Raw genomic sequence first — 15,894 nt, 5'->3', positions numbered from 1 at the left:
AAGTCATTTCCAAAAGTCATCAGAAGAGTCACAAGTTCTATCCACTTTTAAAGAATTAGTCTTAATATTAAATGGTTTCTAACATTGCAGATGATAAGTAGCTCTGTGTATAGTCAGTTCTCAGTTATATTTAAAGAAAACATTAATGCAGTAATTGTCAGTGGCATCAAGGCAGAGGAAGCCAGTCATTCCTAGTTGAACCAGAGGGTCTAAAAAGGATAAAAGCAGAGGTTGACCATGAACTTTGAGTTTTAGACACTCTAATAAAGGTCACTCCCATGTTTTTATTAATATAGTTGTCTTATAGTGAAAATGGCAGTTTCCCTCTGTTAAGTATCATTTCTAGTCCCCCTTATGATATTTAAGTACAGTAACAGCTCACGGATCTATAATGTTAACTTTGTCTTTTAAGTCTGTTAGAGATAAATTTATTTCTGAAAGTATTTATTAATAAGCCCTGTGAGCCCCTATTTTTCATTCTTTGAGTAATTGCTTCTTACTAATGTTATGAATTTTTTTAATTCTTGATTTTTCTAGGGATTATTTCATATTTCAGCTGCTTTTGTTTTCTACTGCTATCATTGAGGGTTCAAGAACAAAAAATAAGTCTTCAGGTAACATGCCTGATCCATAGTAGTGCTTGGCATTGTATTTTGCTGAAAAGATCATATATCTGTTTGGATGCTTGATCTGAAAAGTTGTGATGATTATGAAATTTTCGCATGGAGTTTTCTTGGCTGTCTCTAACAAATTTGGTCTTATTTGTTCTCTTTCTTTTCAAAAGGATCTTTTTTTTTTGGCTGTCTGCTTTTTTTCATGTCTTGATCTGCAATAACTATATGGATATGTGCTTGTACTTGCTAAATATTTTAATTTTGCATATTTGGCTGCTTGAATTTTAAATAATTTTTTTGGGCAATGCAAATTAAGAGCTTAAGGCTATAAATGAAATAGCAATCTACAGAAGTTTTTAATTAGTTGATAAATGTATGTTCCTTATCTATCATATATTTTCAGGTTTTGTATTTTACTAAAATGAAGGACAGTTTAAAATTCAGTTTCTCAGTTGTGCTGACCACATTTCAAGTGCTATTTTCAGGCCATATGTGGCTAGTGGCTACCAATTCAGGCAGCACAGATAAAAAGACTGTTTCTGTCATCATAGAAAGTTCTAATTGGACAGGGCTATTTCCCTGTCCAATAGAAGGAAGTAAGCAGTTAAGTATAAGCTCATTTCTGATACCAGTTTTGACAGCAGCTTGACAACTCCAGAAGATGAAGCAGTCTTGAGCATACTTCCTCTAAATATGTAGCCATCTCTTGTAGTAAAATTCATGTAATAAACAGGCCAGCGACTTAGCCTTAATTTGAATCCTGATCCCAGAACTTAGGTTAGTAACTTCTGATAAGTTACTTAACTTCTTTGAGCCTCAGTTTCCTTATCTGTAAAAAAGAGGTAACATTAGTTACCTCATAGGATTAATAAATAAATAACACTAACTATATGTAAAGATATGTAACAGAGGGGACATTAATAGTACTTTTAAATATAGAATGAAGCCAAAACATTTAAAAATTAGGCAGTGTTGTTTGCATGGACTTGTTCACACCCTTGAAACTATAATAGGTCTCTAGAAATGGTTAGGTCAAGAGTATTCTGTAGAAGTTTCTTGTGGCCATGGGATTATTTATGACACCGTGTGAAGTTGAAACAGCTAGAATTCCAGAATGAGGAGAAAAAGAGATAGAAAAATGACCAGCTTTATTTTTGGAGAAGTCTATAAAGTGCTTTCTGATAACAATGGTAATAAAAATGAATATTTTGTATAATGTTTTGATAACTTACAAAGTTTTTCACATAATTCTTTAAAAGTTCATCTCTATCATATTTTGGGTACCTTTATTATACTAATATTAAAGAAGAATAAAAGGAAACTCAAAGTTGACCAACATTTTGGAGATTACATAGCTAACTGAAAGGATGGAGATTCCTATTTTCAACTTCAAATCTTACACTCTTTCTACTTCGACATGCTGTTCAATTGATAGCAGTTGTGTTTCTGAGACAGGTGTGTATTTCAGCATCTCTAGGGATGTGGCCCACGTATATGTAATTTATTTTCTATATTGAGACAGAATGCCTACCCAAGTGATCCTCGTTCCCACCTCTGGTTAGAAAATCATTGCTCTCTTCCTGCTTTAATTCTTCTTTTCCTGTATCAGTACATCTAAATTAATGCATACACCATATGAATAAGACAAAAAAAAAAAAAAACGAGACTGATAAACAGTACACTGATTTAACTTTTAGTGTTCCAGATGTTTAGGTAGGACATCAGCAACACTTGAAAAAGCAATAGTAGTTTCTGTTCACTATCTTCAGTGCCTCTCCATTTATAAGTGCTTGTGGAGAGCAGGAATCCAGTCAGACTAGCTAACTATGGAAGTTAATCTCTTAGTGTTCCTTTCTCTGCTTCTCTAATAACAATTTTGGCTATTAATAGTCTGCCCTCGATGTATTGCAGTCCTAAAATGTTGACTCCATATTGCTTATAGTAGTATCTTTGTGAATGTTTTCAATTGATTGGCTAAAGATTTTCAACATTTTTAAAGATTTTTAACATTTTTTCCCCCAGCTGTCTTGAAGATGCTTCAGTATCCTGGACTTAGTGGTTTTTCCCAACCATATTTAAGTCTGAATGTTTCCCATTACCAAGCTCAAAACTTTCCTTTGAATGGAAGGACACTGTCATAATGGAGTGGTAGAGGGGAACGTTCTAGCAAACCCCCATGTAGGCAAAAAGGAACCGTGTTGCATAGTGAATTTTCAACGCATTTGCTATTTGAGACAGTAACGGGTTTTGCAGTGAATGAACTGTCTTTTGACTCAGTTGCTTATCAAAATGCAGTTGAATAGTGTCTGTCTATAACATGTTAACATTGCCCTTTTAATTTTCTGAGCAGAGATCATTTCACTAGAAGCTATTTACAATGAATATAGGCTGCTTCTGCATTGAAATTTGCTTGGAATGTTCTTGTATATAGGTGCACCTTTCTTAACATAGAATATATAGTTCTGATTATTTTTCATTACTAGGGCTTAGGGAGCTTATGATTAAATGGCTGACTTTAATACGGCATTTTAGATTAAACTAAAATGATTTTTTTAACTTAGTACTTGCAAAGCATAACATTATATTCTTAAAATAAATATCATTATGTTAATTATATGCAGATTGTATTTGTCTTTGTTGTACCGTAAATAAATTTACTTAAAAATAGGATAAAACCAAGGCCTTCAAGATAGTAAAATTTTCCCAACTCAGAGATTTTTAAAAACCTTTTGTAATAAAGAATTGAGACTTGGTCATAGGTCACCATGAAAGTATTGTTAAGACACTTATTTTTCTGTGAACAGTGCATTCAGAAACTTACACTTAATGATTCTAGTTCTTTTCATTTTGTGCTGACAATCTGTTACATAGTAAAATATAATGGCAGTGCTTTTTCCTTATTTTTTAAAAGCTGGCCTATCTCATTTTCTTAATATAAGATAATGGAGATTATATGGTTCATTTTGACTTAAATCTAGATGCAATATTAATGTATTCCAAAAGGTAGAAAATGTGATACCATGTTTCACCAATTCTAAGACACACTTCCTTTTCATACTTTAACAGCTCTGGAAAGTGAGATGCATCTTAAAGTTGATTTGTGTCATTTTAATGGTGGGTTTTTGAGGGGTTTGGGGGGGTTTGTTTTACTTATGTGCGAACTAATGGTACATGTTATAATCATTGATGTCTTAGGCTTGGTAAAAAGTGATGGTTGATTTTTTTGAAGTTGTAGAACTCAGACTCATTGTTATGATGTGGTATATCTTTGCGGTGAGAGAAATCAAATAGATGCTGTGAGAATATACTGTATTATTTGGAGTTACAGACCTTTGCTAAGATCTTTTAGTGTCTCCTTCACATCCTCTCACTGCTGTCATCCTAGTGTCAAATGGCGAAACTAAAACAGTTCAGTAACGAGTTTGCTGTATTTTATTCAAGGGAAAATAATCCATAGATTGAGGGAGTACGGTGCCTCACGAGCACTTCAGAAGGTATTTTTTCAAGAGCAACTTTTATATAATGTTCGAAGAGGCAGCCCAAAAGCAGGGCCTGATTGGCTAGAAGGACCTGTTTTCTAGGGTAACGTAAGCTAGCTAAAGCCAAGTTGGAGGATTGTGACTGGTGTTACGTTGCCTTGATAGTGAGGTGTTTTCTGTAAGTGCAGGATGATTTAGGTTTAGATTTGTAACATGGGTGGGGCCACTGGAGTGGCCTCCTTTTGTGGGTTCCAATATATACCACTAATTAGGTTTTTTTTACATTAGACTGGTTTCCCATCTGTGGAAAGCTATCCAGAACAATAAGAAAAAAATGGAGATCAAGAGAAGGAAGGAAAGACGGGCTCAGGGCAGGTGGAGTGGACGTAGTGGTTGGGACCTCCAGGGTGAAGAAGGGAAAAGTGGGGATAAGACACTAGAGGGGGTTGTTAATGGGAACATTTTCCATTTACCCAGCTTTATTTATCCTGGTCAAGTCTCTGATTGTGATATGTCAGCTTGTGAACTTCCCAGTAGTTAGCTAAAATCATCTCAACCATATTCCCTAGATATTGAACACATTAACTTTTCATGCCAAGGCCTTTTTCCGCAGAGGTTGCCCTGTTACCCCCTCCAGCCTTATGCGTAAATCATCTGTCTGCTGGTATAGACCCAATAGAGTGTGTGTTTCCTCTTAATGTGCTATCTCAATATGAATAACTGAAGGGCAAACTACTTCTTAGAGAATGAATTTTTCTACAAGGAACAATTACAGATAAATGCACAATTAAATTCGTTGGTTTTTTATAAGAGGTGTGGGAGTACCCGGCAAATAATTTTAGGAACTTCCCTACCTTGCACTGTCTTTAAGCATTTAGATAGAGATTGGTGTAGTCTTTTCTCTTTAGCCTATTTGATTTTTATTTCTACAGACAGTAATTTAGTTATTTGTGGTATAAATTCATATTGCATGTTCCTGCTTTAGCTTTCCATTCTTGACACTTACTGAGTATACATTCTCATACATTTGGCAGTTTCTCCATACTTTACAGCAGTGGCATGTTTTAGTTCTTCGTCATTTTATCTGGCTAATATCTGTGTTTTAGGCAAGATCCTTTTAAAAATTAAGCTTTAACATTAATAAAATATTTAAATATTCAGTATAAAACATGAATTGAAAGAACCTTTTTTTTTCCCCCGAAAGGAATTTTCACTTTGTAAAGGGTTTTACCATAGCAGTATTTTAAACAGTCTGCAGGCCCCTCTGGAAGCCAGTCTAATTAATTACTGCCTGGTGTCGGCCAGGTATTGTTCTGGAAAAGGATTAAGAATTGTTGCCTGTCTGAAATCCTCAAGTTTTCAAAAGTACCTTTCAGAATCTACACAAAACTTTAATCTACCTTTGGATTTTCTTGAATTAAGCAGACCTTTTTAAGAAGCCCCATATTCAGGGTGATTTCTTTAACTTATCCAATTTTGTTATTTTAGAATTTTAAAAATATAATAGTACTTTCATGTCTTTTCAGCCACATTACACTCTAAATTTTTTTGAACTATCCTGGGCATCAAATTAATACTGATTAGTAAGAGAAGGAATATGAATTCTAAATTGCAAATAACTGACTTGCTGATGAAGTTTTATAGCAAAATCCTTTGCAAGTCGGAGGATTCTGCACTGTTCTTGCTTACTGTAATGCCTCAGTGAAATGGAAATGGAAATAAGATGCTGTCTGTGAGTAAAGGTAAATATTATTCACTGACTTATGAATAGTACTTCAAATATGGGTGCTGAGTTTTATGTATTTCTGACAAAATATGCCAGTCACCACTCTTTATAAATTAGTCTTCTTATAATTCGTCTTTCAGTTTTATTGTCCTGAATTCATTTTCTCTTTCCTCAGAGGATGTACTGAGTAAAGATGCTGGGGAATGTGCAATATGCCTTGAAGAATTGCAGCAGGGAGATACTATAGCACGACTGCCTTGTCTATGCATATATCATAAAGGGTAAGTTTCTTTTTATGTTAACCAAGTTGATAGTAGAGTAAGCGATGCTTCTCAAAATTTCAAACATTGTCCTTAGGGCTGAAAAGTTTTCTTAATTGAAACTCCCTTCCCCTGTTTCTTAAAAAAATAATTGCCTTCTTTACCTGCTGGAACTAAGATTAAAGCCCAAATCTGTTTGTATCCAAAAATCTACCATTTGCTAAACATCTCCTGTTACCCAGGTATTGTCCGTAACAGCTTAGCTAGGTTATTTCATGTAAACCTTGTAACAATCTCATTCTGTAATTGAGGGAATAAGCCGAGGGACCATAGGAAGTCTCTCCAAGGTCACATGGCTAGTAAATGGAAGAGCTGAGATTTTAGCCATGTCTGTTTGACTCCAACATCCATCTAGATTCTCATAAAGTATTCTTAGTTTCAGAGCAACACAGGACAATTTTTAGGTAAAAAAAAAAATTTAAGGTGAACAGAAAAAAATAGAAAACTATAACATTTTAAACCAATAAAAGGAATAAGGCAGAATTTTATTTAAAGGTGGGTGTGCGGAAAAGCATAGAGAACACAATAAATAATACAAAATAAGGAGGCAAAAATAAATACAATATCAGTAATTTTAATAAATCTAAATAAAACTCATCAGTTGACAGCAGACTGAAAGATTGAGATATGCTGTTGCTGAGCAAACACTTAAACATAAGGATATAGAAAAATGTGCAAGTGAAGGAATAGAAAATTATGTCCGGGTAAATATTAACCACGAGCAACTGACAAAGCTAAATTAATATCAGACAAAATAAATTTTAACAAAAATATTACTAGTATGATATGATAAAGGTATATAAAGTTCAGTTTTTGGTGAACCTAAGAACAGTCTCAAGGTAAAATATTTATAGAACTGTCAGAAAGAAATGGACAAAAATGTCATGATAATGGGAAATTTCAACATAGTTCTCACTGAGTCAAGCAGATAAACACAAAATGAGTCAAGACCTAGAACAATCAAGCAATACAGTTAACAGGTTTGTCTAATGGATGTATGTGTATCTGTGCCTAGCAATTAGTACATTTTCTTTTCAAGCACATGTGAAATACACAGAAATTGATGGTGTACTGGGCCATAAAGCAAGTTTTAGCAAACTACAAAAAATTGGTGCCGTACAGAAAGCTAGCTGTTCTCTGGCCAGTTATATGTCAGTAATAAAAGATGAATAATTTTCACACATACTTTTAAGTAATTTGTAGATTAAAGAAGAAATATAATGGAGGGGTGTCTGGGTGGCTCAGTTGGCTAAGGGTCTGACTCTTGATTTTGGCTCAGGTCAGGATCTCAGGGTCCTGAGATCAAGCCCCCTGTCAGGCTCCACACTGGGAGTGGAGTCTTCTTAGGATTCTCTCCCCACTCCCCACCTACCCCCAAAAAAGAAAGGAAATCATAATGGGTCTTAGAAATACTCAAAACTGAATAATAACGAAAAACCCTTTTGACATTTTCTAGAGTGATCCTTGGAAGGCTTGTGTTAGAGTGGAAAGAAAGACTGGAAATCATTAAACAAGTTCTTCCTTAAGAAATTAGAAAAATGAAGATACACAAAATAGAGCAAAAAAATAATAAAGGTGAGAGAAGAAAATAATGAAATAAAAAAATTACCCACTAGAGTAGAGACCAACAAAGCCAAAAGTTGGTTCTTTAAAGACAAATAAAATAGGCCTCTGGCAGGATTGTCTCTAGAAGGAAAAAGTGAACAGTATAGGAATGACACATAACTTCAGACACAGAAATTAAAAATAATTGGAAAATTTTATGAAAAATTTTACACCCTTTGATTTAAAAATATAAACAAAACAGGCAATTTCTTTAAGAATATTATTATCTTTCCAATTCATTATATATTATTTTATATTTTATATAATATGTATTTATTATATATTATTAATTGTATATTATGATATGTAGTAATTACCAAAATGATTCAAAAAGAAATAGAAAACCTGAGTTGACTAATAACTGTTACAGGTAGTTATTAAGACAAACCTTGAAAAACAACAAATATTAAAAATTAAAACAAGACCCAAAAACCTAAAAACAGGCTTACAAAGATGGTTTGACAGCAGGTTCTACCAGACATCCAAAGAACACCATGTTAACAATTGTAAACACTCCAAATAGTAGGAAAAGATTGTAGGTTCTCCCACTTATTTTATGAAAATAGTATAAACTTGATATTAAAATCAGACAAGGTAGGACGCCTGGGTGGCTCAGTCGGTTAAGTGTCTGCCTTCGGCCTAGGTCATGATCCCGGGGTCCTGGGGTAGAGTCGTGCATTGGGCTCCTTGCTCAGCGGGGAGCCTGCTTCTCCCTCTGCCTGATGATCCCCCTGCTTGTGCTCGCTGGCTCTTTCTCCCTGACAAATAACATTTTTAAAAAAAATAAATAAAATCAGACAAGGCAAGTACAGGAAAGTAAATTAGAAGGCACTCTTATTTATGAACATAAATGCAAAAAATCCAAACACATATTAGCAAACCAAATTCATCAATATATATCTGAAGTAATGCCTCATGACTATTAGGAATGTAAAGACACTGTAAGATTAGAAAATTTATACATGTAGTATACCACATTAACAAAGGAGAAAGACCATATTATCTCAATAAATGTGAGAAAACAGTATAACTCTATACTTACGAATTGATTTCAAAACAAAAGCAAAGAGTAGATGTTAGATAAATTATTAAAATTAATAAGAGGGGTGCCTAGGTGACTTGGTTGGCTAAGTGTCTGACTTCAGCTGAGGTCATGGTCTCAGGGCCTGACCCCTGTTGGGCTCCCCACTCAGAGGGCTCTCCCTCTGCCCCTCCCCTGACTGATGCTCACTCGCTCGCTCTCTCTGTCTCAAATAAATAAATAAAATCTTTAGAAAAAAATTAATAACTGGGGCACCTGGGTGGCTTAGTCAGTTAAGCATCCAGTTCTGGATTTCGGCTCAGGTCATGATCTCAGGGTCATGAGATCAGGCCTCCCTGAGATCCTGCTTAAGATTTTCTCTCTCTGTCCCTCCCCTTCTGTGCACATACGTGCATGCTCTCTCTTTTGCTCTCTTTCTTAGGGATTAAGAACTTAGCAGGGTTGCCAGATAGGAGCTCAACATGAAAATTAGTTGCATTCATATCCCAGTAAGAAAAAAGAAAATATAACTTTTTTTTTTTTTATAGAATAACAACATTAACAGCCACAAAACCTACAATGGCTGTAAGCTGTGTTAAGAATACATCCTACAAAAGATACTCAAGATTTTAAAACTTCGCTGAAAGATATAGAAGATCTAAAATTTGAGATATTCCATCTTGGGGATAGAAAGATTCCATGTCATAAAGATGTCACTTAACCCCAGATTACATAGTTAATATTGTCCTATTCAAATCTCAACTAGTTTTTTCATGTAATTTTATGAGTGGATTCTAAAATACACATGGACCAAAGAGCCCATATGGCAAGAACAGTCATACTCACGAAGAAGAAAACTGCTGGGGGACTTGCCCTGTACAGACACATTATAAGACTATTATTAAGACAAGTGTGGAAAGGGCATAGGAATAGAATCCATAAACACTCGTGTGCATATGAGAGACAGCATAGCACGGGGTTGTTAAAAGCATGGATTCTTGGAAGTTAAGCCTTCCTCCCAAGATTCAAATCCCAGCCCCTCCACTAATTCATTGTGTGATCTTGGTCAAGTTGTAGTTAGCTTTCCCCTCCCTCAGTCGATAAAATGAGGCAATAGTACCAACTTCATAGAGTTGTTAGGAGGTTTTAAATGAGTTAAATTTTAGAAAGTGCTTGCACGTAATGGATACTATGTAAATATTTGTTAAGTAAATGAATAAAAAAAATTGATTTGGCAGAGGTGGTATTACAGTAGTAGAGAAAGAATGAACAATTCAGTGAACTGAACCAAATCAGTTGGTTATTGATGTAGAAAAATGTTATAGTTGAAATAAGAATCAATTCCCAATTGACTAATCATGTTCCAATGGAAATCAAAATCTTTACAAGTGTCGGAAAGAATGTAGAGAAAAAGGGCGCCTGGGTGGCTCAGTTGGTTAGGCGACTGCCTTCGGCTCAGGTCATGATCCTGGAGTCCCTGGATCGAGTCCCGCGTCGGGCTCCCTGCTCAGCGGGGAGTCTGCTTCTCCCTCTGACCCTCCCCCCTCTCATGTGCTCTCTCTCATTCTCTCTGTCTCAAATAAATAAATAAAATCTTTAAAAAAAAAAAAAAGAATGTAGAGAAATGTTCTTGACCTCTTGGTAAGAGATATTTTTAGGGCTAACATACCCCCCCATCAACTTCGAAAGAAAAGTTGATAAATTTAACTGTATTAAAATTTAAAACTTTTTTGCATCATGAATTTGTGAAAAAGTAAAAGAAAACTAGACCTCAGGCTGAGTTCTTTTCAGTACACGTAACAACAGTTTGTTGGTATGGTATCTGAAACAAGCTTCTCCTTCAGCAGCTTTCTGTAATGCAGTTAGCTCATTGCAGTTGGTAAGTGGAAGAACAGTGACAGTGTAATGAGATAATCTTCGTACTGGTTCATAAAGAATATTTCTCAGCACATTAGTGTTTGCTCTATCAAATAAAAACAGATGAAAGTATATATGGAAACAGGCCGTGGGAGAATACAGTGTAGATATACCTTGTTTCATTGTGCTTCATTTTATTGCGTTTCACAGATACAGCCCCCCCCTTTTTTTCTTTTTAAACAAATTTAAGGTTTCTCACAACCCTGCATAGAGCAAGTCTATTGGCACTATTTTCCCAACAGCGTTTGCATACTTTGTGTCTCTGTGTCACATTTTGGTAACTCTCAGAATATTTCAAACTTTTTCATTAGTTATTTGTTATGGTGATCTCTGATCAGTGATTATGACTCACTAAAAACTCAGATGGTAGTTAGCCTATTTTAGCAATAAAGTATTTTTTAATTAAATTAATAAATTTACTATAAATATAGGTAATTTAATTATATATGTTTTTCTTTTTTTCTTTTAATTTAAATTCAGTTAGCCAACATATAGTACCTCATTAGTTTCAGATGTAGAGTTCAGTAATTGATCAGTTGTGTATAACACCCAGTGCTCATCACATTAAGGTGCCCTCCTTAATGCCCATCACCTGGTTACCCCATCCCCCCACCCCCCTCCCCTCCAGCAACCCTCAGTTTGTTTCCTATAGTTAAGAGTCTCTCATGGTTTATCTCCCTTTCTGATGACTTCCCATTCAGTTTTCCCTCCCTTCCCCAATGGTCCTCTGCCCTGTTTCTTATATTTAATTATGTGTGTGTATATATATTTAAGACCTAATGCTTTTGCACACTTAGTAGTACAGTGTGAACATAACTTTGATATGCACTGGAAAACCAAAAAATTTATTTGACTCATTTTATTGTGATATTTACTTTATTGCTGTGGTCTAGAACTGAACCCCAGGATATGAGGTGTGCCTGATACATCCACTGAACATTCTTACACCCAGTTTAGTTAGACCACAGGCTTTATTTTGGAAGTTCTTGCTTGCTTCATTCATAGTTCTCAAATTTTGTGCATTAGGCTTTTGTCCCCATATTAATATTAATCCTTCCTTAGTCCTCTTTTTTAAGTAATCTCTATACCCAACATGGGGCTTGAACTCACAACCCAAAGATCAAGAGTCCCCTGCTCCACTGACTGAGCCAGCCAGGCACCCCCTTCCCTAGTCCTCTTTATGTCAAGCTAACTTAACCCTTTTTTAAAAAAAATCCTGTATTTACAGTGGTATTTTATTTATCTGGAACAAACACAGCTTTGTTCTGGTTACAAGGTTGTATTGTTTGAGTGGTCTGCCTTTAACATGGGTTTTCCCATAAGCCCTGTTAGTTTTAGTGTATGATTTTGTAAAAAGCAAGGATCATCAAAAACGTGTATACTATATTATAGCTGAAGTATTTGGATAATAACTTCCTATAAACCTATAAGAAAAAGACAAAATAGAAAATTTGTCAAAAGTAAGTCAATTGAGAAGAAAAAAAAAGAACCCCGAATGGTCAGTAAACATACAAATGTAAATTGGTATACTTGGTGAATAGCTCTGTCATAGCTGTGTACTGTATATATTCCACAATTCAGTCATTCCACTCCAAAATATAAGCCCTGGAGGAATTCCTGATCTTGTGCTCTAGGACGGTGCTGCTACTCAGTGTGCAGGTCCAGGATGAAATAAAGGAGCTTGACTTGCAGTGATTTAAATTTTTTTAAAAAAGTTAAAACAGTGTAGTTAGACACAAAATAAATGGGTATTCTGGCTCAAAAGCCCCTTATTTCATTGAGAACTGGTAACAGACAGCTCATGGATTAGCACTGTTTGTGGGCCACTCTTCGAGTAGCACAGCTCTAAGAGACATGTATAAGAATGTTCCTAGCATCATTGAAAGTGTCCATCAGTAAAGGAATGGACACATAAATTGCAATATGTTTGTATTTATGGAATATTACAGTGATACTTTCTCAGTGTGAGTCAAAATTATATGGCTTGTAAAATAAATACCCATAGGTACTGTGAATTGTTAATATATCTGGAGCATTTTGTTCAGTACTACTTTTTTTTGGTGGGGGGTGCGGGGGTAGAGGGAGAGGGGGAAAGAGAGAATCCCAAGCAGACTCCACACCTAGTGCGGAGCCCCACGGGGGGCTCGGTCTCACAACCCTGAGACCATGACCTGAGCTGCAATCAAGAGTTGGATGCTCAACCAACTGAGCCACCCATGCGCCCCAGTTCAGTACTTCATTTTAAGGGATGTTTCAGTAGACCAGGGGACCACTAGAGCCGAGTAAGTAGGATAGAGAGCAGGCTGAGAAGCCAATTTGGGCATGATTATTTAGACAATAAAAGTCTTAATAGCAACAGAAGTTATTTTAAGATATTTGAAAGAATATTGTGTGGATGAGATACTTTACCTTTTTTCCTTTTAATTTCATCCATTATTTTTACCCACCAAACTATCCTATCAGGATATGAGAAGGATACATAATAATTTTGCCTGTAAGCATATTAGCCAAGCCTTCTAGCTTTGTGGCATATGCAGATTTGACAGTTGTCAACAATGAGAATGTTGAGCAGTTTTAATTCTGCTTGGGTAACTTTCTAGCTGTTGGACAAATTACTTAACCTTATCAAGGCCTTACCATTTATCACAATGAACTAAAACTTTCTGCAGTGATGAAAATGTTTCATATCTGTGTGTCTAGTAGAATAGCCAATAGCTGTGCACGTGGCTTTTGAGCACTTGAAATGTGATAGTGTGACCGAGGAACTGCATTTTTCTTTTATTTAATCATAATGAATTTAAATAGCCACATATGGGTTGTGACTACTGCACTGAACAGTGCAGATCTATAATGAGGATAATTATATGCACCCTAATATTTAACTTCTAATAAAATCACAAAATATAAATGCAATTGGATGATAGTATTTTTATTTGTGTATGTATGTGTATTGTAGAGTGGGATAGAATTAAAAGGCTATATTTATATGTAAGTATTGAAATATAGTCGTTTAAAAGATGCAGTACTGTCAAGAATTAGAATTTAAAAGCTGTTTTTGACTACATTGATAGGTACATGAACAGATTGTATTTGCATGAATGAATATTTTGAAGAGAAAAATACCTGCCCAGATTTGTCACTTAATTTTGAATATTGGTAAAGTGTTAGTTCTTTAGATTCTCTTTTGGTAATGGTTATTCTACTTAAACTTTAAAGTACTTTATAGCATAATTTTGCAAAGGTTATTTCCTTAACTGCTTTGAATAATCAAAATGTGGGATGCCTGGCTGGCTCAGTCAGAAGAGCATGCCACTGGATCTTAGGGTCATGAGTTTAGCCCCATGTTGGGTGTAGAGATTACAAAAAAAAAAAAAAAAATGTAATAAACAGATCCTTATCTTTTACTTACATATGCCAAATATACTCATTTAAAATATTGAAATTTTTTTCCTGTAAATATATATTAAGGTCAAGAAGTAAGAATTTTTATTATGGCTGTCATGATATCAATAATTAAACAATAAGTGTTTCAATTTTTCTGGTTTTGTTCTTTTCTAGCTGCATAGATGAATGGTTTGAAGTAAATAGATCTTGCCCTGAGCACCCTTCAGATTAAGCATCAACTTCCTGTTTTATAGGTAATTCTCCCTTTTTCTGTTTTAATTGCTTTTAAGCTTGTTACTTGAGTTATACATTCTCAGCCACCATTTTAATTCATTCATTTACTTATTGAAGTGTGTGTGTGTGTGTGTGTGTGTATGTGTCCCAGACACTGTGTTAGGTTACTGTGTAAAAAACTCACATGAAAAGATACATAGAAAACAACTTTATTGATTCCAGAAGAAAGTCATATATTGAGTAACTTCTCCATTCTTGGTACTTTAAAACACATTTAATTTTAGTTTAGTGCTTAAACCCATGAAGTATATGGTTTGTATAAACTTCATACATGTACTGCACATATGTGCATATCAGTACATATTACCCTGTTTTACCACTAAGAAATCTGAAGGCCAGAGTAATTAATTTCATAACTTTAAGAAGCAGTATGCACAATAGTCCAAGGCATGCATTTAGTAAACAGAATCAAATTCTGTACTCTTATTCCAAACTTGACAGGTATGTTCTTAGGTAATGCAACATAATATTATAATTCTAATCATCATAATTAGTTAATATTTATGTTGCATTATTATGCGCCAGGCATTGTTCTAAGCATTTTACATCTGTTAATAACTCATCTAATTGTTGTAACAGCCCTTTGAGCTCAGGACTCTTGCTATTCCTTTTCCCATTATACAGATGAGGAAACAAAGTTAGAGGTTATGGAACTTGACTAGTCAAGCTAGTTCTTGGTAGAACTGGGACTTGAACCCAGGCATATTGGCTGCAAAGATTGTGTTCTTATCTATTTTGCTATAATTAGGTAGGAGCATTTTCTTCAAAAAGTTGCATCATGTACTCATTCATTCAGTTTAATCTTGCACCTTAGTATCCTCAACATGTTATATAGTGCCTGTCTATACAGTAGGAGGAAAAGCGGAAAAAAAGATGAATTTTAAACCAAATACAGAATTTGTTTTGCTCTGCTGATTTAGCTGCTTATCCTGCATTATCTGAAATTGTTCAGTGAATTGAATGATAAACTCACTATTGTTTTTTCCATATTCCATGAAGTGAGTTAAATGACATCATTTAGCTTTGAAAAAGTAGTTAATTTAATTGATATCTTCATATATATGAAAAGCTTTTTATGAGAAGACTTGCAGAAATGACATAAAGCACTGGGTTTTTACATCCAGGCAGAACATTTTAGCCAATCCAGGAATTGTTTCAGGAGTTGGAACCTCTGTGTTCAGAGACCTAAGACGGTAACCGCCAGCAGTCTTTTCTGAATGGCTAAGACTAAAGATAGGAAACTGAAACAGATCATTGCCCTTAATGAGGATAATTTAATAGCAGCAGATTAGAGTATTGACAGAGGAGATTTGAGATTACTGAATAGCTGTTACAGCAACCAAAGTAAGAATGCAGCACGAAGTGAGACCTCTGTCACAATTACAGTAGGGTTCTGTGTGGGAAATGGGAACTCCTTGGGAAGCTGGAGGGTATGAGAAGACTTGTCAGCTTTTTTTTTTTTTTTAAGATTTTATTTAGTTATTTGACAGAGACACAGCGAGAGAGGGAACACAAGCAGGGGGAGTGGGAGAGG

General features: G+C 35.1%; 1 protein-coding gene across 1 annotated transcript in view; it reads left to right on the top strand.

Moving 5' to 3' along the window:
- Positions 1 to 15,894, top strand: part of ZNRF2 (zinc and ring finger 2) — a 103,123-nt gene that overhangs the window by 69,283 nt on the left and 17,946 nt on the right. Inside the window, exons 3-4 of the mRNA XM_081800330.1 lie at positions 5,995 to 6,100; positions 14,241 to 14,320. Coding sequence (XP_081656456.1) covers positions 5,995 to 6,100; positions 14,241 to 14,298 — 164 coding nt within the window. The 3' untranslated portion in view covers positions 14,299 to 14,320. The remainder of the gene's footprint in view (positions 1 to 5,994; positions 6,101 to 14,240; positions 14,321 to 15,894) is intronic.

This window comes from Leptonychotes weddellii, chromosome 12, assembly GCF_054177405.1.
Source record: "Leptonychotes weddellii isolate Sample4059 chromosome 12, ASM5417740v2, whole genome shotgun sequence".
NCBI classification, from domain to species: Eukaryota; Metazoa; Chordata; class Mammalia; order Carnivora; family Phocidae; genus Leptonychotes; species Leptonychotes weddellii.
Note: the sequence above shows the minus strand (reverse complement) of the source record. Positions and strands in the feature narration are given on the sequence as shown.